Here is a 24,764-nt window from a genome sequence, read left to right as displayed (position 1 = left end):
AGAACATCATCAAGACTTCTCCACCATCAGCAAAGCTGAAAATATACCCTGGGGTGGAGGGATTTTCTCTACCACAAAAATAAAAATGCTGAGGGATCAGGATGTTTACCTGCTAAGCTCCTGCTCCAGCAACAGCCTAAGAAACAATCCAAGCTGAGCTCACACAGGCAGTTACCTTGCCATCCACGTGCTCCAGCCACTGCAAACCCAGGTTGGTGACAACCCTGGGTGTCCCGTCATCCACAGGGAGAATTTGCACTTGGAAGTGCTGCGGTGCTGCTGTCACGACCTGACAAAAAGTTCAGAGAGACGGACGTTACTCTGGGAGTCAGCGCCTCATCCACCCAGGCGGACCGAGGTCTCCCTCACACCTCGTCTCCTGCCCTCACCTTCTTCCCCCCGTCCTCCACGAGGAAGAAGGGGTTGGTGCCGTCGGACACGGTGAAGGTGAAGCGGTCCCTGAGGGAGTTGCTGCCGTCGTGGCTGTAGCTGACGCGGTTCTGGTAGATGTCCCCCATGGTGAAGGTGGTGGCCTGCTGGTGGCCATGGCCACTGTCACTGCTGCGCTCGATCAGGCCGTGCCGGGGCGGCTGCACCACTGTGAACGTGACCGACTCAACCTGTGCCGAGGACACGGAGTGGCAAAGCTCGGGACGTGGACTCAGCACCAGGACAGGCGTGTCCTTCCAGCCTGGAGAGGGACTCCCTGCCCAGACAGTTTCCCTAGTGCAGTGTCTCCAACCGGGCCTAACGCAGCCCCGCACAGCGAACTGGTTCCCCCTGAGCCCTGCCCTGTCTTCATCCCTCTCCCAAGGTGGCTCTCTACAAATCATCACACCAAACTACTGGTGTGGCTGGTCTGAGACGGCTCCCACCCCTGTGACAGCTCTGTGAACACAAGAGCAGCCCCCCTATCCTGCAGCTGTTCCAGGCAACGTGCCCCTTGCCACTGCTGCCGGTGCAGAAGCAGCAAAAACCCTTAGGGCAGGATTTTGGCTCAGGGCAGTAACAGGCAGCCAGGAGAGCTCTCGCTGCAGGGAAGTAGCAGTGAAGTAGAGCCAGCCCTTCAGCCAGACCCAGGAGGTGGAAGAGGAAATGTCGTTTTCATCCATGTTATGTAATTTTCATCCATCCTTGGTAAACTCAGTGTCAAGGCCAGGCCTGTCTTTAAACAGAAGCCCATTTTCCTGACAGCCCAGATGTGCAGCAGGAAAGGGGAGGGAGGAGGCAAGGGGAAGTCCTGCCTTACCTCTGTGTCAGCATCTGTTGCTTTAAGCTCAAACTCGGTGATGGTTTTTCTCACCCCTTCCTGAACTGTCATCCCGAGGCTTTGCACTATGGGTAAGGAGTCATCCACGGGGTTTATGGTGATGTCAAATGTCTGGCTCACCTGGAATAGCAGGAAAAGCCTCTTGTGATGAATTCAGCCCTCCAAGAGTACAACTCCACTGCAAGACCACAGTGATCCCCAGTTCGGGTCACTTATTTCAGCCTTATCTCGTGAATACATCTGAGCTTCTTAGCCCAGATCATGTGAACATGACCTTTTCTATCCCTCCCCACTGATTAAGTCTCCCTCATTCTGTGGTATTTATGGGCATCCACTTTCCCTCCCTCTCTCATTCTACTTTGCCCCTCTCCCTCTATGTGCAGCTATGATTTTCCTCTTTCAGAAAGCAGGAAGGAGACATTTCCCAAGGGTCTGACTGTCGTCACTACGTCGTCAGTGCACTGGATCAAAGCTGAGCTCCAGGAGCAATTGGCAAGCAGCTGAAAACCAGACACTCAGATCTTGGTAAACCAGTCTCGTGAGGCCGCAGCACAGGTGGCTCCCTGTTCCCTGCACAGGGCTCGCTGCTTTCCCTGTGGGATGTAGGAATTCTCACAGCAGAAGTAAGGGCAGCCCCCTCTGTTCTTACTTGGGCAAAGGCCACGCTGGGACTCACCTCATTCATCCCATCAGACACAGAAAAGGTGAAGGCATCCATGTGCTTTTCCATGTCACTGGTGTGGACGTACTGGATGCTGCGAGAGGCCAAGTCTGCCTGGCTGAAGGAATTAATTCTCATCCCTGGAAAAAGAATAATAGGGAAAAATGTGTAATAGAAAGAACAATGCAGGGAAAAACTATAGGCAGCTGGATATATCTGTGAACCTCAGCTGAGCCAGGGTTTTAGCTGGCACAGAGCCTCCTGAAAACTCCTTCTGCAAAATCAAGTCCAGCCTTTTCCCTAGACTTACAATCTTAAGAAGGCACCTCACACCGTCAGGACACCCTGTTGGGGATGGGCCTCTGGGGGCTGAGGGGCAGAGAAGCTGGGAGAAAAATGCTCATGTAACACTTGGATTGTCACTGCTGGGCAGGACTAACCCAACCATGGCAACACTGAGCACGAGCTAAAGGTCTCCTGGCCTCCCAGCAGTTTTCCAAAATGCCTTCCAAGTCTCCGCTCTCTCTGCCCTTCCTTGTACCCCTGCATTTAGAAAGACTAAGGCCCATTTACAACAGTGATTTATAGTGACATCTTTACAGGCCATTAGGTGTGACACAGCCACAGAAAGGGACATGACAAGCATTTTAAAAAGCACTTGAGTTTTTTAACTGTCACTGCTGTGTTTGACAGTTTTACTGCTGTTAACAACAACAAACACCCCGACAAAAAGTTTGCCACCAATCTATCACCCGAAATGGCTACTGACAAGTATTGGCCACACTACAAAAGATATCAGGATCTGGTATAAATAAATGAGCCAAACCAGAATGATCAGCCAAGATTTCCTCAGAGCTCATTAGCTTTAAAGGCTTGGGTTCTCTTTTGAACACTCCAGTACTCTCTCCTTAGGTTTAGGTCATTTAAATCACAAAAACAATTCCTTCCCAGTCTGTGACTCTTTATCTTTCTCGGTCCATCACAGACAAGAAAAAGCACAGAAATCAGAATCATCACATTTTAAATAGCAGGAGGAATAAAATCCTTAACTCAGGTCTCCAAAGTACAAGATTCACTGTTTAGTTTGCAATTCGGACAAAAATATTGCAAGTTTTTAATTTACTTTCAGCAGGGGGTTTGCTTATTATAACTTTCATTCATTATTCCTGCCCTTTCAACATGAGAGGATGAGGCAAACCACACATTAAAACTTAGCTGTACAGGGACTGTCTGTATCTTGAAAACACACATAGCAAATAGTTCCACTTTAATCTCATGTTAATGAGAAATCTAATGCTAAGAAGAAATATAATCTTAGATGAGTATAATTAAATCAGAAGAGCATATTATATGACAGCTGAGATTTAGATTAATTCATCAGAGAGGGGCAGCACACTCACACTGTCAGCAGGCACAGAAGGCAGCTCTAAAATTCAGATCACATTTGCAGGAGTTCCACCAGATTGATCAACCCCCCTCTCTGAAGGACCAGAATTCATTATCCAGCATATCCATCACACCCCAACGGAGCTTCCTTTTAAACTAACTCAGTGCATAGTTCTCTTCCTCTCTTCCAGGCACAGCTAGGGAACGAAGCTGGTTTTTAGGGATCAAGGAACATACTGGCCAAGAGGGGGAGAGAAAACAAGTTGTCTGTTCCCCAGGGTGGGCTCTGTTTCCACGGACATTAAGGGATGGATTCTCTGGGGCGCTGTGCTATTCACAGCAAAGGCTGAAAGCTTTCCTGTCATGCAGAAACAGGAACAGGGACATAAATTCTCCCAAAGGCTGAATAAATCCTCACCTGTGATTCTCAGGCTGCCTTGCCTCCGCTCACCTTATTCTCCAGCTCTCTGGGCTAATGACTATTTGATTCCTAACGGGAAACAGAATTCTGTGCTGCAGCCTCCAAGCACATTTTTCCCACAGTGAAGCTTTAGGGGTCAAAAGCCTTGCTGCTCCAAGGACCCAACGGAGTAAAACACTTCTCTGCTCACCTGGGGAGGCCACGTGCTCCAGGTGCCCCAGCTGTGGCTGCCGGGTGACCTTGTACTGAAGCTGGGTGGGTTCACTGTCCTGGTCAGTGGCCGAGAGCTGGAGGGTTGTGATTGTCTTCGCCGAGTTCTCATCCAACACCAGCCCTTTGTTAGTGACGATGGAGGGGGGAAATCTGTCCTCTGGAAGGGTTAAATACAAAGCTGAGTTAGGAGACAGTCACCCTCCTTCCTTTGGTGTTATTCATATCAGGTACTTGTGCTCAAGCAAAAGACAACACACACACAAATGTTTTGATAATTCTGAAACAGGAACTTTGGATCTTGGCATTAATTGAGGGGATGGCAACCTTAGAATGCCTCACAGACAATCTAAACTGCACGAAGATATTAAGGGGAATTTTTCTACCTGTTCAGTGAGTTTGTTACAAGTCTGAGAACTAATCCTTACACCCACAAAATCTCCCCATGCCCCTCACTTCAAAGGCCTTTGAATTGACAGAGCATCAAAACTCCGCCTCAAGAACTACATCTTCACTTGCCATACATGTGGGATGGGAATCTGTGAAGTCCTGAGCTCTGCAGCAAAGAGACCATAACTTCAGCACTGTCTTTTACCTAGTACACGGATATGGAAAACCTGGTCCGTCAGTTTGTTGCCGTCTGCATCGGTCACATCAAAGGTGAAGGGGAAATTTCCGCCGGGATCCCCTTTCTTGTGGCTGTAAACCACTTGCCCTGGAGAGAGGGACAGGAGAAAAGAGGTGGTTTATTACAGGCTGCATCATTTCATTCGTAGTTTGGAAGCAGGCACCATCAGGTGAGGGACTTGGGGCTGGACAGAGCTCCTGGATTTGGGTTTCATTACTTTCTCTCTTTATTCTTTTTCCCTGCTGAGAGAGATTTCTTAACATTTGCTTAATGATACGTTTCTCTGCCCTGCTCTAACAGCCTTATTGAACTTCTTTCCCTTTCCCTTCCCTGCTTCAGGTCATCCTCCCCCTCTCATAAGGACCATAGAATCATGGGCTATCTCAAGTTGGAAGGGACCCATAAATATCCAACTCCCTGCTCCTTGCAGGACTGCCTAAACCAGCCACATATATTTGCACTGACTATCTAAAATCCAGCACTCTCACCTTTGTTTATATCAGCCTGGGTGAAACTTTTGACGGGTCCTTTGGCAGAGATCTGGACTGGGTTATCAGCTTTGCTCAGCTGCAGACGGCCCCTGCTGGGATCCCTCCTCAGGACAAATCTAAGCGTCGAGTCCCCTGAATAACCAGCTGCTGCCTTCAAGTGCTGAGCTGTGAGTGGAGCTGCAGAGCCTGGACCAGGGAAAGAAGCGCACAGTCGGCTTCAGCCAGGCCAGCAAAGCGACTGGTTTAGACTGGATCATCCAGCACCACAGAGCAACACCATTCTCCTCGTACCAGCTGGGAGCTGCAGGTCCCTGTTGACAGGTAACGTGGGTGGCTGCTTCTTGGGCAGCTCCATGGAGAATTCCAGCCTCCCTGCCTGTGTGTAGAGCCCATCCGTGATGGAGAAGCCAAACTCGTCTGTCTGTGCCGCTGCACCGCTCCGGGTATAAACGATCAGCTCATCCAGAATGTCCTGGTAGGTGAAAGAAGAGCCCCTGGACAGCACATGCCCATGCTCTGGGGGCTCTGCCGTGCTTTGTCTCCTGCGGAGGTGACCTGGGAAACAACAGACGGATCAAAATGATGGGAATAAGGCAGCCTGCTGGGGACACAAGCCTTCACTGACACCCTGCCTGGCTTTGCCACTGCTGGGCAAGAGGAAAGGGGGGAACACAGAGGGAACTTCCCAGGGAAATGCATGAAGCCCCCCTTTCTCCTCCCCCAGAGAGTGAGGGACAACTCTCAAATAGAGAGTTCTGCTGTTCTGAAGCACAATCCCATGGCTGCTGATCCAAATGTGCTTTATCCAACAGGCCAGGTTCCTCTCTCACATAGGGGGCTGTTACACACACAGGTATGAAGACAGACAGACACTGACACAAAAAAACCTCCTCTCCCTCACCTCCTCAGCTTGTCGGGACTTACCATGCTCAGGACTTTGGCTCACCACAATGACCAGCTCACTGTTCTGGGTGTCCAAGTCCTGCAGGTTGAGGGAGGCATTGGTGACAACCACTCCTGAGCTCCCCTGCACTTGGACAGGCTCCAGCACCATCTTGGGGGGCTCATCATTCTGTCTCTGCACAAAGACACACAGTCAAAAAAGGGAAATGAACACAGGGAAAAGACCCACCTGAATGAAATACAAGTTCCCAAATGACAGTACTGGTGCTGACATCACCAGTCTGTCCAAATCTAGCCAGAGTCTAGCAAAGTTTGCACTTGAAAAGTGTCTGTGTGAAAGGAGAGGGCTCTGGCAGCCAGCGAGCACAGGCATACCTGGATCGTGATGTTGATGCTCTGCACCTCAGACTGGCTGAAGCCATCGCTCACATAAAAGCTGAAAACATCACTCGTGGGCTCAATGCTTTCATGGACGCTCTGGAAGTAGTAAATGCTGTTCTCCAGGACATCTTGAAGGGAAAAGGATGCGTCTGTGGTGCCAGTAGACTCACTCTGTGGGCCAAAACTCTCACCTGCAAACCAGAATATCACTAGTGAAGGGGTGTTCTGATAAACTGAAGTCACTAATAAACTAAACATAAAAGCAGCAGGGTTAGGAGAAGAATGGCATATTGTGAAGGCTGCAGAAGGATAGATGTTACTTCCTAGAACATGGATTTCCACATCTTTAAGGAAAGCAAACTCTGCTGCATTGGAGTGGAAGCTGCAGTTTTAGGCATAGCACAAGTGATCACATCCACGGGATATGATAGGTATGATCCTGTTAGGGTTACAAACCAGTCAGGGGGAAGAGGAGAGAGCCAAGCAGTTTACCTGTCTTGGTGTTTTGGATGTAGCCATACATAGGCAGAGTGACAACCATGACCCTCAGGTCTTCCTTGGCAGCAGTATCATAACCAGCAGTTAAATGGTGACCAGCCAGCAGTGGGATCCTGCCCCCCTCATCCACCTGGAAAGCAAGAGCACACAACACAAATCCTTACTGAACAAGGCTGCCTCCATGGAATAGGTTTGCCCAGGTTCTGGAGTGCTGTCCCATCCTCCCCTAGATCTGTCAGGTAGGAAATCAGCTGGGAGGTGAGGTGAGATGGGAAGAACAAAGCCTGCCTGGCCCCCAAGAGGAGCCTGTGAGGGCTTCATCAGGGCAGGAAGAAAACTGGCAGAGTCACTCTGACCTCTTGGAAGGCAAGAAAATGCATTTCTGGCTGAGAGAGCCTTTTGAAGGCAAGGGAGGGGGAATGCAAAGCTGGAAAGGAGGCTTCAAAAGGCTTCAATAAGGAGTGTGAAATGCTGTGTGTCAGTCCAAAGCACCAGGTGTTTTCAGACTTTACACACAGGCTGGTGAAATAAGGGACAAAATATTGGACAGGGATAAGTCAGACTTGTTCCACTGATATCAACAGGACACTTTAGGGAGAACCAGCTCCTGACTAGGGGTAAGCAGAGGAGGTTCAGAGATGCAGGTGGACTGTCAGCCTCCTCTGGCCTCCAAGTGATTTGTTAACCCTTTGCGTTCCCAGCATTGTATGTGCAGCACCCTATTTTATCAGTGATTTACCCTCGGTCCAGGAAAAAAACTGTCCAATTCCTCACTTGGAAGTCATTTTTCTCCCTGTTTCCAGTATCCTGGGCAGCCACTTACAGTGATGTGGTCAGCAAAAGCAATGAGTGAAGGCAGGGTGTGGGCAGGTGTGATAGTGATGGTGAACATCTGCCTGTCCAGCCGGTTGTCGTCGGCATCAAGAACAGCGAAGTGGAAGATGTCCGTAACGGGCTGATTGCTGGTCTCAAACGTGGTGGAGTAGCTGTGGAACCAAACACAGCCCAGGTCAGGGAGTCCCACTGACAGTCAGGAAACTACACCCTGCCCCTGCAGTCAGAGGTGAGCACACACCTCCTGGAAGAGAGATGGCATCTCAGTTCCCAACCCTCCCTCATGTTCGTTCCCCGAATTCTTTTAAATCACTGGTTTAGGTGTTGCCTACATAAAGTGTCACCATGACATCACAGACATAGAAAAAATCCCCCTAATTTGAAGCTACACCAAGTATTGGCATTTCAGACATGCAGAAACACCTAATTCTGCACAGAGAAAATGCTCTTATCCATAATCCCAGAGGATACAAGGGACAAGAAAGGGAAAAATACCTTTGAAACATTGCACTAACATAACATAGCCCAGAGATCCCTGGGGAAAACCCACAGAGCTTTTAACCGGCATGGCTTGAAGGAGAATAGCTCTCTTTGCTACCTGATCCTCTGGTTGTTGATATCTTCCATGGTGAAATTATAAACCTTGGAAAGCTCTTCATCGTGGGAGCCCGACATCTGTAAGAGGGTTCCATATGCAGGCAGAGATATCAACTGGATTCTTATCTCTGAGTCAGGAGAATTGTTGTCCTAAAACATGAAGGAACAAACCAAATCAAAACAGGGAAAATTAGCCATTGCTTTCCTCCACTAAAAATGGAAGGAGGAACAAGTGTTTTGCAGGGAACTGTATCTGCCTAGCTGGGTCAGATCCACGGATGAATATTAAATGAAGCTCTCCTGATGAGAAGAGAGTCAAATGGGTTGACATTTTCAAACTCTACCACAAAATGTATTTTCATTTTTTCTCAGCTCAGAGAGGTTTTCTTTGTTCCCTGGTATCACATCAACACAGTCTCCCAGACATAAACCTGGTATTTTCATTTTCCAAGTACTTCACGCTAAAATAAAAGCTGATTTTGCCTCTTTTCAACTACATTAAGTACAATCACCTCTATGATATCACAGCTCATCTTTCCTGAGAAGAGTTTTTGCTGGTTGGCCGAAAAATGAGACCCGAGCAGAAATCACCATATGGGTCAGGAATGAAATCCTCTTTTGCCTAACTGTTCTCTTACTGAGATTAAACCTGAATAACTCTCTTGTCAGCCTTCCTCTTTTAAAAGAAGTACAGGACAGACCCCAGACTTTTATCCAGAGTGATCCCTTGGAAAAAACATCCCCAATCATCTCTCTGACAGCCACCACCTCAGATCTCTCCAGCCTCACAATCTCAGACCCAAACCCCACTGCTAATGCACTGGCTGCCAAATCATCTGCAAGGAGTAAAGCACCTTTCCTGGGAATGTCACCAGCAGGATAACTCTTGCACAGCACACAACCCCTGGGACCAACTCAAGCCACCAAGCCGTGCAGCATCTTGGCTTGTTTAATCCTTCCCCCTTCAAATCTGCCCAGAAAAAGAACCAGGCAATTTTGGAAGGTGGGTGAGGGGGCTGAAATTTTCAAAGGATTAACACTTAGCAAATGCATGTGCTTTATTAGCAAGTCCGTATGACAGAAAAATCTGGGATTAACTCTGCTCTCATGTTCAGCATGGCAGTTCACCTCTGTTACAGTCCAACAGGGATAGCCTTAAATCCCTGTGGGATGAAAGAGTCTGTTATTCCCCTCTTGGCAGCAGTGAAAACTCGGGCTCTCTACGCAGAATCCACACTGACAGCAGGGAGGTGTGTGGTGAAGGGGCTGTGGGGGACAAGGCAAGGGAGACTGGCGGCATTCCCTGGGCTCAGGAGGAGATAAAAACTTACAGTGTAAGCGAGGTGCAGCCGAGAGAGAGTCACGGAGCTTTTACTGGCCACGGTGACGGCCAGCAAGCAGCCTGGGACCAGCTGCGGGCCGTTGGTGTCCAGCAGGGACACTTCCACCCTCAGCACCGTGGTGACAGTGGTGACACCGTCGGTGACAGAGATTTCCATGCTGTCCTCTGCTGCTGCTGAGCCATCGTGCACGTACTGCAGCGCATTCCGAGTGACGTCCTCGTAGGTGAAGGCGTCGCCTTCCCAAAAGCAAACAGCACAAGTCAGGAAACAGCTCCTGTTCAGAGCAGGAATCCAATCTGAATGACCTAAGGCCCCAGTTTAGCAGAAGACTTAATCACGTACTAAACTGGCATTTAATCCCATCCTTACAGGGCTGTGAGTTACGAGGACATTTATTAAGGAGCTGGCAGGGCAGAGGAAAAGCTGTTAACTTCCCAGTTCCACAGACACAGGGACTCCTCCAGATTCTCAGGGAGGGCACCCATCCTCCTTTCTTCCCAGCTGATTTCTGAGCTCATAGCTAGATAGGGCTTCCCTATGGATGCATCCATATCTGCCAGGGCTATCTGACTCTACTCCTGGTCAACTAAACCAGCCATGTGGACAGGCACACACTTGCACTGAGGCAAACTCCTACTCAACTCACCCGCTCTCATGAGCTCCTGCACTCCTGCACTGTACTTGAGCACAATGCCATGATGGGGAGGCTTCACCAGCTCAAAGAAAAGACCCTCGGGAGCTGTATCCGTGTCGCTCACAGCCAACTGGATCCCTGTGCCGGGGAAAGAGAGCGTGGCTTCAGCTTCCTTAGACACTACACTGGGATATCCTTCAGGGTTTGTGAGGTGTTATTGTGATTGGAGCCAAAAACCATGTAATTCAGTCAGTACATGACAAGTAAAATAATTTTGGAGCTGCCCTAGGCCAAGAGCTGCTGGTTTCATGGAAATAATTAGTCTCCTGATGATGCCCATATTGCTACTGTGGCTCACAAGAGACCCCTGTGCAAACCCTCGGCTTAGGAGAGAGATGTGCACATGTTCATAGAGCAGGGGAGTATCTACAAACCCCCAGAGAACTTCCTGACACGAGCAGCAGTGCTCATCCCAAACAACCTCACTCCCCACTCACCGATGGCGGCTCTGCCCCCCTGGCTGACCTCCAGGAACGGCGCCGCGATCTGGAAGACTGGAGGCTGCTGCTCTGCAGAGAGCAGGTGAATGACAAACACCATCTCTGGGGTTGTGTCTTCTCCACCAGACACTGCACACAGACAGAAACCATGGCTGAGTGTTTTAGGGATGGGTTTGCAGGGACTCTCACGTGGGAAATGCACCTTTCTGTACAAAACCACCACCCGACATCGCTGACTTCTCTCCCACCTTTCCAAGCCACACCTTTGTCTATGGACACACAGTTCACACCTGCCAAGAGCATTTATCTTTGCCCCTAACTCAACTCTTCTAAAACTTCTGAAAGCCTGTGTGTATACATCCTGTCTTCCACAGATCTGTTAGATGGGCTCCTAAGTCAGAACACGGACTCCGTCTTGCTGGTGGAAGCCAGAAGGCATATGGAAAGGGAAGGATGTGTTAAACAAGCAAGCAGCTTATCGTTGCAATTTAATTGCAGATATGTCTCCATGCTGTATTAAAAAAAACAACAGCATAAAACTCCTTGTTCGCACAGGGGGAAAACAGGAATGAATCAGGCTTTTAGGATGGATCCCAGGAAACCACTGGAAAAAGATGCCCCTACTAAAGCTGCAGCTCAGCTTCTAGAAAACACTGCTGGGACTCAGATGAATTAATATTCCCCAGGCATGTGTTTTTCCAGAAATTCCTACCGAGCACCCATAGGTGTGCCTGCAGCAGAAGAAAGGCCAGGGAGTAGCAGGCAATGGGAAGGGCAGATGGATAAAAAGTGCAAGTGGTTCACATACCTGTGAATCGGAAGTTCACGGACTCTGGGAGACCTGGCAGGACAAAACACAAGCACAGAGTCACTGCGGGCGGGACAGGAAAGCACCTACTGACGTGGATTTGGAGACTTTTGGAGAGAGCAAGTGCTGACATTCAGCCAGACAGGAGTCTCTCCTCCCCAAGGAGGAACAGCAGCAGTCCAGTTCCCCGTAGGTCCTAAAGGGAACACAGTGAGCCTCACCTGCAAAGGAGAAGGCGATGATCTCCCTCAGGTGAGGAGCTGCGGTCGGCGGGCGATAGGCAATCTTGCCGTGGTTTATGTCTGCCTGGGTGAAATACCTGACAGGGGACAGAGGCCTGTCCCTGTGCTCCACGATACCTACAGAGGCAGAGAGACCAGCGTGAACAGGAGGAAGCCACTTGATTCCACGGCTGCAAGTGGGGTTAAGGAAGGAGGCGTTTGGAAGCCAAGGAAGGAGACTGAACAGATTAACAGGTGCATCCGCAGGACGATGCTTGAGGGAAAAATGCTCTGTGCTCAGGAAACATGGTTTTCTGCCATGTTCTGAACAGGGTCACTTGCCTTGGCCTGGAAGAAGAGGGACAGTCACGTTGAACAGGATTTTCTCACTGGGAACCTCTGGGTCTACAAAGGAGAGGTGATGGGGCTCAATCACTGTCACACGGTCCTCCAGCACCTCAATAAACACATTAGACCAAGAGCATCAAGGCCAGAGACAAGGAAAGGTTCACCCAAAAATGCATTGAAAGAGAATTGCTAAAGTTAAATATAAGACAATCTTTGAACGTAAAGGCCTAGTTCTTAACCCCAAAGCTGACACCCTGTCCCCTGCAGATGTAAAACCTCCAAACTCACAGCTAGACAGGTTTCTCTTCTGACCTAGAGCAACTAAAAAGAGAGAAAGAAAAACCTAGTTTGATCAAAACCTCCCTGGACAAAGACATAAGTCACTGCCTACATAGTTTTCTGGTACAGTCTGATGTGGCTAGACTTGATTTTCTTTTAAGAGTAATTCTAAAAATGACTCAACCCTTTCATTGGAATAGAGAGTAGCTTTTCCCTCTTTGTTTTAAACCTGTCTAAAACTGCTCTGATCCTTCCATAACAGGATTATTATGAGCCAAAGGCAGGCAAGACATTACAGGAATTAGGGTGCTGCATGAAAAGACTTAGGTGCCCAAAAGCAGTTAATTTGCATGTGTTCATGAACCTTAATCCTGCAGAATTAACAGCTCCAAGAAGTCACTGAATTAAACAGCTCAGTGGGTATGAAAAGCATCCAGCTCATTTCATAATCCTGAGCAAAATAAGGAGAAAACGAGCTAAATTAAGGATACAGGCAATTAATTAATCTGCTTTGGAACATGAAAGGTTCAGGAACAGGAATAAAATCCTTTCACCTACATGGGGGGAACAGGTAACTTGAAGAAAAAACAGTATCTATGTTATGTCCAGTTTAACCACCAAAGAGTCACCAAACTTTTTCTGACCTTTCCCAGCAGGACAAGTCAAGACTAGAGGGATGGGAAGACTTCACATATTGGAAGTCTAATTGTTGAAGGAGGCTGAAGACAAATGAACAGAACTCCATCACATTGAGGCAAGGAAGTGCAATTTTATGATGGAAAGATTAAAGGTTATGGTTGCTTCCCAGTTGCCTCCAAGGCCTATTTGTCTCTCCCGAAGGTAGGACTCTCAGGTGGTGAGGTAAAGTCTATTTTATGGCCCTATTGAATTTTGTGGTGTGTAATTAGCTATAAAACCCAGCTCCTCGTGGCTCTGCCAGACATCTCTCCCATCAATTTCGTCAATAATGACAACAACAGAAAGTCGGGAGCAGAAAGATACATTGCTCCAAGTAGCAGTCTGAGTATGTTTTATTACCATGGGAAAGGTCACCGCTATTTTAAACCTTGACAAGGCCACTGTGCCATGGAGTTTTCACTCATCCCTCTCCCACCACCTCCTTTGGCCTTTCCTGGTCCTGTCTGGCAGGCAGGAGACAGCAGGAGTAGAAGGGAAGGCTGGACTTCACCCACATGTGATGGGGACATGTGGAGAAGGCTTACCCCAAAGTCTGAGCCTACAAAATCAGCTTTAAACTTCAAGATCACCTTTTCTATTAACACAGCCTAGACATTCATCACTTATAATACCGAGTTTTTCAACGTTCCATGGTATTTTCTCCACCCTCCCCACCATTTACTCTTCTAACCTTTCTTGTTTTCCCATTCCTACTCCAGCTGTCTGGTGTATCACTTACAGCCATGTGCAAAGAGGAGCCCAGGGAAAGCTGAGGTGCTCTGGGTGTCTGGGGCAGAACAGCAACATTGAACACGTGGCTTTCCAAGGTGGTTTGTGGACTGGCAGAGCTGGACACCTGGAAAGGAAAGATCATGTGAATGGATACCTGACAGAACACCCCTGCATTTCTACTGCACTTCATACTTTACCTCTCCTTTCCTCCTGGTCTGGGAAGGCAAAGAGACACCTTCCCTTTTCTGCTTCCCCCAGTCCCTGCCACAGATTTCCTCAGTTTTACTCCAACTGCCTGTGCAGCTTAGTGGAACCTTTCATCCCAGGAACAGCAAAAATAGTGGCTTCTTAAACCTTCCTCCCCCCCTCAAAATGAGATTGTGCTGACAAAGGTGAAAATAACTGGTCTTTTATTAGTGGCGCTGCCTTGGCAGTGGCTCCCTGTGATCCCAACAGCTTCCACGACAGGTTGTGTTTCACAGACCCACAAACATTTTCCATACACCACTATAACCCCAAAAGTGAAGGCAAGGGTATCTAACTCATAATTGCAGGTCTGCAGTGAAGACATATAAAGCAAATGCTATTGAATTGCTAAAAATTCAGAGGACCAGAACCATTCCCTAGAGGTGAGCCTGCACATGTTCCCAGCAGTCCTGAGGTGAGGTAGACAAAGAAATACAGCTCCCTTTGTGAAGCTCCATTTCAAGAAAACGCATAAAAATACATGTTGTGATTAAATGAACGACATGATTTTAGCCATTTGCTGCACGTGCTCTGTCACAATAGTGATGAAAGCAACATGCTGGCCCTTTCTGAGGTGCCCCAACCCAGGGCTCAAGGCTTGGACAGGTGTGCCACGGCGTCCCAGTGTGATCCCAGTAACCCCAGCTCCCTCTCATAGTTCTCTGTACAATTATTGCTCCTGCTCCCAGACACCAAACCCAAACATCCAACTCATGCAAAATGCATGGTCTACAAGAGGAACGCAGCAATTAAGCTAAAGATTAGCTTGTTCAACACTGACGCTCACAAATTCCTCATTATCACTTATGTTAATTACTTTAGAAATTACCTTAATTGCCTCTCCGGTGCTACAGTAATTGCTTCTGCCTTGTAAACCAGATGTAACAAACACTGAGTGCAAGTGTTGGCGTGGGCTTAGCGTTAGGGGAGGCTGTTAAACCTTCCCAGCAAACAGCAAGGACCTGTCTGAGGAATTTTATGGCTGTTAAACCTGCGGGGAGGTGGGATTTATTTTTGTTTTCCAGCTGCTGGGGAGTTCTTCTACCTTTTTGTCTGTTTGCAAGACAAAGGACTCTCCAGCCAAAATCAAATTATTAGCTTAGGGGAGGCAGCAGGAGGGTTGTGTGTGGCTTTGGGGCTTGCAAAACCATTTTTAAAAAGGCACTTGGAACACTTGGTGGAAATATTACAGGTGTTATGAGAGGGTGATGTATTTGCCAGGCAGCACCAAGGGGTCAAACCTCCTGTCTGAGCTGCAAACGGGGCATCCAAACATCCGGGATATGAGCTGCATGTCATCTTCAGGCACCCAACGTGTACCTACAGACACATCAGTCTGTGTGCAAACACAAGTGTTTATTGACCTGTGCCATTTTTAAAACCTGAGATCACAGGATACAGGGAGCAGCAAGAGGAGTCATCTCAAGAGAATTGCCACGTGACCCTCCAGGAATTTATTTTTATACTAATTTATATCAATTCCCTACAGGAATTAATTTGATGAGGAGTACCTGGAACTGGAAGGAGTCGCTCTCCACTTCAGCTCCGGAGTGCCTGTACCACACAATGCCATCGTTGATGTCCTGCTGGGTGAAGGAGGCCGTGGGGGAGGCTGCTCTTCCATCGGGCAAAAGCTGCCACGAGTCTGCGGGGCCGTCCGCCGGCATGGGGACCAGGAGCACCACTTCCCCTGGGAAAAGCAAAGGGCACTTGTGAGAACACAAAGAGGGAGAGGTGCCTTGCAGCAGGCTCTCCATCTTCCCTTCCAGGGCACAGCCTCGGGGTCAGAACGCAGCAGACTCATCTCTTCGAGGTCAGCTCTTTTCTAGTTCTTTTGGGAACTTATTATGCTGAAAAGCCCCCCCAGTGGATTTTTCTGAACAGAAATCTCCAATTGCACTTGGCTTTTTTGAGGTTCACATCAGAATTAGCACTTTGTTAATTAATTCTGTTAAACAGATTGATAATTCTGATGATTGATTATTAATCATTCCGTTGTGCAAAATACCCATCTCATTTCGTTTCCCCAAACCACCCTCGAACAGTTGGAGCAACAAGAAAATAATTCAGCAAGTTGAAATATCACACTTCCATGTGATCATCCAACCCTGTGCTAATATTCCCTTATCAGTGCCCTAATTACATTCCAAATCTTACGTGTTAGCTCCTGGGAGTTCCCCTAAAAATCTAAAAATCAAATTATATATTTTCTACACGTATGAATATCTTCTTCATCACTCACAGACTAAGTTAGGCAGATAAGCCCTCTCGGATTCAGGACTCATTTTCTACATTTCTCTCTGTTAATTTTTTCCCTCACTTTCTGCAAAACAGTATTTTAGATAAAATTTTGAAGATCATTGATTTTTGCTGCTTATTCCTCACCTGCAGCTACAAACCCGTTTGTGTTCTTGCAATTAATCACAGCAGAGATAATTATGGTGATACAAACACAGGATTATAAATTTTAGTTAGGGTTAGGCAGCAGGAGACAAGCTCCTCAGGGAAAAAATTCCTGTTTTCATGTAAATGCTTATTAAAAATGAGAAGACAGACCTTCATCTGCAGAAAACTAAAGGGGGAATACAAATTAATTATTTCTCTTCTAACCTGCAGAACTCACATGATCTCTGTTTCCATCAGCTGCTGGCAGCTGTCATAGAAAACAGCCCGTCCTCACAGCACAAGGCAATAAAACCCCACGGATGTTGCTAGAGGGACCCTCTAATTTTCCCTGGCTCAGCAAATTATCATTTCTTAGAAATGCATAATATGTTATTTAAAGACATGGTTTTAGTGAAGAAAATGGTGATGCTGAGTGGGAAAAGAACGGGGTTTTTTTTCCTCTCCGTATTTCCTTTCCCTCCACATATGATGCCTTCTCTGTTCCATCCAGTTTCTCTCCGTTTATTGCTCAGCTACAAATCCCAGAACCTTCCATGCTCCTCCTCAGACTGTTCCCAGAAAACACTTTCTAAGCACAGGGTTGCCAGGGAAAGTCATTGCTCTGAGAGACGAGCTCAGAGCCTCCCCAAAGGAATCTGGGGACAAGAATTATCTACAGATGCAAATGTCACTAATTCCTGTTCGAGCCAGCAACCCCTTCCACTGGTACAAATTAAATCAAATGTCATGGAATTTAGGGAATTCTTCAAGGTAAACTTTTGCTCAGAAGTTTCTAGAGACAGATATTACCCTGTGCTCCTCTTAAACTAGGCATTCATTGTAGAACAGTATCTTTTAGCAGTAAGATTCTGCTCTCTCAGGGCTGTAAATCCACCAGGATTTCACTCCCATGGGAGAAAGGACAGGATCAGATGACCAGGCAGGGCAAAAGTACTTTGTTACTTTGCATGCCCATTTGAAGTGGAAAAAGATGAGTTTGGCAGCACTTATCCAGTGTAGTATTATAAGGAAATATTCCCGAAAATTCTATTGGATGTGGACAAAACCCAATGGAAGTGGGATGGAAAGCTGCTCTTTGACAACAGAATTCCAAAGATATTTACCATGCCTGGGCTGGTCCTTGGTGATGGTGTAGGTGATCTCAGAGTCCCGGGCACCGGGTAGCTCGGCGTGCAGGATGGTCTTGGAGATCTGGAGCATGCCTCCCTGGGGCACCCACACCAGGGAATTTGTTACCAGCCGAGGGCTCCTGTCACCCTGAGGGCAGGGGGACAGCAGGAAAAGGCTTATTGGAATGTCAGTAAAGCTGCCCTGACGGAAACAGATTTTCAAGGGAAAAGGATCAAGAGTATTCTGGAATTTCTCGTGCATCCCACCCTGGTTGCCTGCTTCCAGAGGGCTTGTGCACCCCTCACCTGTATCCCTCAGACCCAATTCTCAGCCTGTAGAACTGACCTTGTCCTCTGATTCCTAATTTCCTGTCACTGACCCTAAACCCTCCTGACCTGAGTCTCCCTCCACAATTTTGTCCTTTATCACCATCCTCATTCTGTCTGAGCATCCACCAAAAATCTTTTGCTACTTAGTGGGTTTTCTAGCCTTCAAATTATTCCTCTGGCTTTTTTTTTCTTTTTCCAAATCTTTATCCCACATTAATTCAAGGCACTTGAAACGCAGATGTCAGGGCTGGACGCAGGAGCGGTTTCAGACTTTCAATTTGCCTGCCGGGGTTCCTGTCACAGCACATACCTCGGGAGCGATCCTGATGCGGAACAGGATGTTCTGGAAGTGGAACCCATCGTTCACCTGCAGGAGGACGGCATCATCCCGGCTGGCAGAGCCGTCGTGAGCGTAACGCAGCCGGCCCCCCGCGAGCTCATCCGGGCGGAACGTGCGGACAGAAGACGCCGAGTCCCCGGGAGCTCTGAGCAGCTGCCCGTGGCGTGGAGGCTCCACAACCATCAGCACGACGTCCTGAGGATTGTCACTGTCCCTCACGCCAAGCAGCTGCTCTGTTATCGTCCCGCTTCCCCCTCTGCCGACGAGGAGGGGCTCGTTTCTGATCACAGACGGGGCCTGAAACGCAAAAGCAGCTCTGAGGTGGTCGCTAAACCTTGGAGATTGGATCATGATTAAAGTCTGGAATGAAAAGTTTGGGGTTAAGGAAACCAGCCCGCTTCATCCCTGGAAATCTCCTATTTCTAAGAAGCAGAAAATCACTCTCCACACCTTTCTCCCCTGTGGCCAGATCTAAGAATATTTAGCATTTAGACTGAATTAGTCACATTAAAAGAAGATTCTCATGCCACAGTAAGCTTAGGAAAGGAAAAAACTTGGGATATTTACACAGAAAGCATCTGACTCCAGCTGACCTTCATTAGCCTTTTGAGATGACAGCAAAATGGGTGTCATCAGCACCAGCAGTTATTTAATTTTTAAGATTCCCCACAGCCTTATTCAACCTACACCAAAGATCCCACATTTCTGCTGGTTTAAATTAGTTCTTTACTTTTCAGTTGTCAAGAAAGTTTAAATCTGCAGTGTCTATTGATCCCAATAAACATCCTTTGCCATTGGGAATGTGCTGCCTCGGGAGGGAGGAGATCCCACAGGGACAAAGCCCTGGGAACATTCCTGCTGCCACATCACCTGTGCACGACTTCTGAGGGTTATTAGGGATCGACAGGCAAAATTCCTACCATTAAAGCTCACTTATGTATTCTGGGGCAGCCACTGCAGCTCTTACTTAGGTGAACGTCCTACTGGGGTAAACAGGAATTAGACTGAGCAAAGATCTCAGTGCCAGCCAGAATCAATATACACCCGGCAGGATCCAAATCCACACTTTGTCTTACACTAAAGGACAAAATAGAACACTTCTAATTTCCAGAAGTTATGGGAATGACTAATATGGAATATAAATTACTCGTGGTGGGGATGGAGGCTGAGCCAGGCTTGTAGGCAGGAAGGAGTTGGCACTAAAAGAGTTCTTATCAAGCCATTTAATGCCTCTCTGAGGATGCACTTTAAAGTCTCTTTATTTGTAAGAATATGCCAAGTAGCCACAACTTCTGCTAGAGCTCTCCACTCTGGAAAAAGCTCAGTGCAAAGCTGCAAACCCTCCTTGGAAACCTGGCCCCAGTTAAGATGCCTGTACCACCTCTGGGGTGAGGCCCCTCCACAATATTGTTCCACAGACTTTAAATAACCATAATAAAAGACAGGGGCACTTGGCAGTACCATCAGCTTGCCCAGAAGTGGGGAGCAGTTTAAGAGACACACTTTAAGCAGCTCATGCTGATTTAATTCCCAACTGTCCTAGAACAGAGCATTAAGTTTGAGTGTCAAAGCAGCCCTGCCATCGGGATCAATCACGGCTCAATTGCCCTGCAGTAAGAGGCTGAACCAGAGCATCCACAGATCCAAAGGATAATTGGAGCAGCAGGGACTCCTTAGCCCTCCCTGATAATTTCTCTATGATTGCACAGCTGCAACTCCCTGCACAAGCAAAATGACACAGGCCAACTTCTTCAGTCACTTCCCCAAGTCCTTCTTCCATGTGGCTCTTGGCTGCCTCTCCTAAGGGAGAGTTGAGTCTGATTTGCCTGACCTGAACTCCAGCTCAAGTTCTGCCCAGCTCCTTTGTTATCCCTGCAAGAAACCAGGGCTCCAAATGGTACAAAATTCAGGGTTGTTTCCAAGCTTGGTTACGTTACCTGTGTTGAAAACGCTTGAATGTTGATCACCTCAGGGAGGGAGAAGGATTGTTGAGCGCTGACCTTCAAGGAAAACTTTCCTTTCCTAAAAAAGTCCCCAACAAGTCAAAATACAGGATAATATAAATTAATGAAGTGCTTTTGCAGGACTCAATAATGATAAACATATTATATATTCAGTAAAAATGACTGGTTCGGTGACACAAGCTTTAACTCAAGTTTTTTCAATTCTGTTTTTATAGTATTTTTTCCTGAGGATTCACAACAGTCACAACACGTAATAAATTGCCTTTAGCTCTGTAATAGTACACCCTCATTTCCCTTTAACTCATGTTATCCACATCGGATGGCACCTCCAAGATAAAGTGCCAACTCTAAATGTCAGCTCTTTGCTGCAAAAGAAAAAAGTCACTTTTCTGGCCTCAGAACAGAAGCTCCAGGATTGCCAGGATTAACCCTCAGTTATAGCATGACAGAGCATAAGTAAATTGGTAGTTGAATTAACAGCAGGGAGAGGTGTGCTTCCCTGCAGGAATGCTTCCAAGGAAGGAGGAAATACCTGTTCTCAAGACACATGCCTTTTTTTTTTAAGGCAAAAGCCCAGCAAAAAGTCTCACCGGGGTCTGTCTTTGCTGTGCACGAAGCGGACCCTCCTCTCCTGCACATCCCTGCAGCTGAAGTGGTCTCCTTGGCTCAGCAGCACCTCCTGCCCGGCCAGCACCACCAGCAGCCTGCCGTTGGAGGGAATGCTGTCCAGGTGGAACAGGAGCTGGCCCGTGCCACCGCCCGGATCACACACAGCCAGCAGTGACAGGTCCAGGGGTGTCACCCCGCCAATGCCGACGGTGAGGGTGCCGCTCGCACGGGAGCTCGAGGGATGTTCCCTGGCTGCGATGAAACAAGGGAGAGGTATTACTGAAGGAATTACCACGGGCAGTGTTGGCATCGTGCCTGTCACCACCATTCCTGGGGTAACAGAGCAGACCCTTACGATGCCCTGTTCACTCCTGACCCAGGTGGAGAAACACCACCTTCGAAAATTGCAATCCATCCCAAACCCCACCATGACTTTGGCAAATCACTTCCCACCTTGATTTCCCTATCACAGAACAACATACTCTGGCTTGCCCTGCAAGATAGACTTGTAAATCATCATTTAGAATAAAGGAAGGATAAGCAACAACTGAAGTTGGTTTAGGAAGGGATTTCCCCCAAGATATTTTGCCGTTTGTTTTACACTGATGATAAATGATGCTGCTGGAAAGATGTGCCTCCACACTTAGCCAGGCAACTTCACTTAGAAAACCATGTACATGCACAACCAAAAAACCGGAGAAAAATAGCTGCTGCCTTTCAACAGGAAAATGCACAAAAGTGAATTCCGAAAATGTGACTGAATGAACACTTCTTCTGGCCTTAGAATCTGCTGGAAACCTGCCAGCTCAGTCACTTTGTCATGAGAGGCACTCACCTTCTTCACACTCTCTGGTCCGTGTATTGCCATAGAAACCCTGGCCACAGGCAGAAACACAAATGCGATTCTTCAGAAACGTGGTGCTGTCGCAGAGGTGGCACAGGCTGTCACTGTCACACTCCAGGCACCCAGGAGGACAAGCTGAAGCGGATGGAAAGCACAACCCCACTGAGACACTGCAAAACCAATGCAGCCACTGGTGCACAGAACAGAAACACTGCTATTTGTGTCTTAGTCACCTGACAGAAATAGTCAAAGGAAGAGGCAAAGACTTAAGAGCTGCCTCATTTGACCACTGCCACCACATCACGTCCCTGTGCTTACCTTTGCACTTCTGCTTTGCGTGGTCTGCATAATATCTCTCCCCACACTTGGGAACACAACGAGTGTCCAAGAGGAAGAACGGGGCTTGGCAGAGGCTGCACTCGTCTGCTGCTCGGTGACACTGAAGGCAGGGTTGGTCACACCCTAAAAAGTCACATGCAAAAAGTTCAGCTCGACACCACCCTGGAGACAAGGAGGGGAACATGTCAGACTCCAGAAAAACTCACTCTGGCACGTGTCTGATTCCCGGTAGAAAGCTGCAGGGCACTGTTCCACACAAGCTCCTTCGTGGAGGACGTGGCCCTCCATGCACTGCAGGCAGTCAGTCCTCTGGGGACCTTTACAGGCGTTACAGCTCCAGTCACACTCTGCAAGAAAACAAAAGCCACTTCAGGGTGGCCCTTCCTGGGGTGCTCACCCCACACAAGGGCTTTGCACAGCAGGAATATAAGCCCCTGGAGCAAAGAACACAGTAAAACCTGATAAAATACTAAAAAAAAGGAGAAAGCATGATTTGTGCTGAGTGAATTTTTCCCTGGAGCAGCAGTGCTCCTTGTATGCCAATGTGGAGTTTGTGGTTCATTAGCAATTATTCATCCTGCATCATCCAGCTCATGCTTTCAAAGGACTCTGACCAAAAGAAAATTACATCGCTGTCCCTCACAGCCTGAATGTCCCTCTGGAAAGCCCACTGGCCAGGAACACACTGGATCCAGCTGGGATCAGACCTGCCTTCACATGCCCTTGTACTATCCTTGCTCCAGTATTCAGCAGAGTCCCAGCCACACACACGTGCCCAGGGACTCCTCAGGCTGCCACCACCTTTTCCTCACTTAATTCCATTAGGGAACACTCTGCTGGGGAGTTCTGCGAATCTTTCAAGCCACATGTCTTTAAAACCATTCCAAACTGCTGTTCCTGCAGCCATCCAGTGATGCAGGATTTTATGAGACAGAGAGAGAGGCAGGTAAGCACAGGAGGCCTGACAGACACCCTAAAAGAGCCTTCTCCTGGCAAGCTCCCTCGTGACTCAGCTGACCCGTGACTAAATGAATTGCTGGACCTGACCCCTGCAAACTTTGCTGGCTCAGTTACTGAATCACTTACAGGAGAGCGATTTGCAATGATCTTGTTCCACTGAAAGGTTCAAGTATGTGACAGCAGGCTGCCCAAAAAGAGAGAAAAATACTGCAAAAACCTCGCGAGCAACCTGTCACTGAACAATTTCCCCCTTTTTAAAGCAGGCCACCTGCCACGTAACGGATTCTTAGCCAAGGCACTTTAATTACTTATTATTAATTTTTTTATTTTTTTTTCTTGAAAGCAGCAACGCATTTTTCACCTCTGCAAGTCTTGCTGGAAAAATCCAGGTAATACTGCTGAGCACAGCTCTCATACTGGCACTCTCCAAACAGCAGGACTTTGGCAGGATCTCTGCATGAAGTACAGCTGGCAGCCGAGTCACAGCTCCAGCACTGGCTGCTGCAGGCTGTGGAAAGACAAGAAAATCAGTGAAATTCCTGATGAACCAGCCCACTGTACAAGTAAAAATGGCATCATCCTGCAGCCTTGCTACTCCTCTTGTCCTCTCTGACAGACACGTACGGAGATTTTGGAGTTTTGGCTTGTTATGTTCCTTTTCACAGCCTCCAAAATGGAAAGAGCCTCCTTCTATCTGGAAAAGACTGGTATGTCTTCATAGACTAATGCTTACTCTCCTCTGGACAGGTGAGGGTAAAATATTGATCCTGAATCCAAATCCCCAAAAAAGAGCTTTCCCTGTCTCTGTTTTTCTTACTTCCTTTAATCAACCTGTGTTTCACACGATTCTTTACCCAGAAATACAAAAATTTGGAGAGGATGGCAGACTGCTGCAAATCCAGGCAGCAAACTTTGGTGAGACCAAAGGCCCATTTAGTTTCTCTTAACATTTCCACCTTTTTATCTGCACACAGTGTGAAATTCTGGAGCTGCAGGGAGCAACAAAGACGCCAGGAAAAAAATTAATTCAGGGATTTACTTAATCTAGGATCAAAGTCCAGAGGTTCAGAATATTTCAACTCACCTCTTTGATGTCCAGGAACCAAACTTCTCAGGAGGCTGCACTAACAGTTTAGGTGCTAAATACTGACATGCTAATTCAAGACACAGTTTTATAACCAAAAAACCTCCAAATACGAAAGTAAACGTGAAAATACCTCTGTTGCTCTCATTGAAACAAAGACCCAGTGTTCTTCAAAAGAGTTAATTGTTTTAGCTCATCTAAAAAATGTCACAGAAAGTCTGTGTTTTGCTGAGGTGCAAATGACTTCCAGCAAAACATGTACCTGAAGAATCTAGTAGCTGTTTTTAGGTGCTCTAGTGCCAGTCTTATTCCACTTCACTTAAGAATACATGAAAAAAATCACTATTTCTAAGTGCTACAAAGAACCGACTATTAAAAACACTGTAAAACATTCTACAGGAGGTCTAAATCCACAGAAATCAGGTTACCCAGGGAGGCATGCCAGAACAGTAAGCCAAAAACGCATCCGAAAGCAATCCTGCCTGCCTGTTTTATCAGCACGACTCGGTATCTGCATTTTTAAGCCCATGAAGGACTCGTTAAGCTTTGTGCTGTTCCTGGGCCAGGATGTTGTTGAGTTTAAAAATATCTCCCAGAGTCCAAATGTGCACTCAGCATCTCCCTGAACTTCATTCCAACCCCGAGTTCCTCAAAAGTGCAATGAGACTAAAATAAACGTTGAAGAGAGACCCAATTTTCTCAGCCTAACA

At 47.5% G+C, this 24,764-nt stretch overlaps 1 protein-coding gene across 1 annotated transcript in view; it reads right to left on the bottom strand.

The window, feature by feature from the left end:
- FRAS1 (Fraser extracellular matrix complex subunit 1) overlaps positions 1 to 24,764 on the bottom strand; it is a 101,838-nt gene that overhangs the window by 13,572 nt on the left and 63,502 nt on the right. The window contains exons 24-52 of the mRNA XM_029965644.1: positions 23,332 to 23,478; positions 22,217 to 22,357; positions 21,990 to 22,133; positions 21,663 to 21,806; positions 20,809 to 21,079; positions 20,192 to 20,276; positions 18,225 to 18,551; positions 17,579 to 17,732; positions 15,581 to 15,759; positions 13,831 to 13,947; positions 12,129 to 12,243; positions 11,787 to 11,924; positions 11,566 to 11,598; positions 10,755 to 10,886; positions 10,270 to 10,395; positions 9,612 to 9,859; positions 8,282 to 8,430; positions 7,673 to 7,835; positions 6,844 to 6,979; positions 6,346 to 6,542; positions 5,992 to 6,145; positions 5,359 to 5,622; positions 5,065 to 5,253; positions 4,544 to 4,663; positions 3,929 to 4,108; positions 1,947 to 2,071; positions 1,250 to 1,390; positions 390 to 620; positions 176 to 289 (exon numbers count right to left, since the gene is read on the bottom strand). Of these exons, the coding sequence (XP_029821504.1) occupies positions 176 to 289; positions 390 to 620; positions 1,250 to 1,390; positions 1,947 to 2,071; positions 3,929 to 4,108; positions 4,544 to 4,663; positions 5,065 to 5,253; positions 5,359 to 5,622; positions 5,992 to 6,145; positions 6,346 to 6,542; positions 6,844 to 6,979; positions 7,673 to 7,835; positions 8,282 to 8,430; positions 9,612 to 9,859; positions 10,270 to 10,395; positions 10,755 to 10,886; positions 11,566 to 11,598; positions 11,787 to 11,924; positions 12,129 to 12,243; positions 13,831 to 13,947; positions 15,581 to 15,759; positions 17,579 to 17,732; positions 18,225 to 18,551; positions 20,192 to 20,276; positions 20,809 to 21,079; positions 21,663 to 21,806; positions 21,990 to 22,133; positions 22,217 to 22,357; positions 23,332 to 23,478 (4,664 nt within the window). The remainder of the gene's footprint in view (positions 1 to 175; positions 290 to 389; positions 621 to 1,249; positions 1,391 to 1,946; positions 2,072 to 3,928; positions 4,109 to 4,543; positions 4,664 to 5,064; positions 5,254 to 5,358; positions 5,623 to 5,991; positions 6,146 to 6,345; positions 6,543 to 6,843; positions 6,980 to 7,672; positions 7,836 to 8,281; positions 8,431 to 9,611; positions 9,860 to 10,269; positions 10,396 to 10,754; positions 10,887 to 11,565; positions 11,599 to 11,786; positions 11,925 to 12,128; positions 12,244 to 13,830; positions 13,948 to 15,580; positions 15,760 to 17,578; positions 17,733 to 18,224; positions 18,552 to 20,191; positions 20,277 to 20,808; positions 21,080 to 21,662; positions 21,807 to 21,989; positions 22,134 to 22,216; positions 22,358 to 23,331; positions 23,479 to 24,764) is intronic.

The sequence above is a fragment of the Manacus vitellinus genome, unplaced genomic scaffold (assembly GCF_001715985.3).
Source record: "Manacus vitellinus isolate BGI_N305 unplaced genomic scaffold, ASM171598v3 scaffold_112_pilon, whole genome shotgun sequence".
NCBI lineage: Eukaryota > Metazoa > Chordata > Aves > Passeriformes > Pipridae > Manacus > Manacus vitellinus.
The sequence above is the reverse complement of the archived record's forward strand: the minus strand, read 5'-3'. Positions and strand labels throughout refer to the sequence as shown.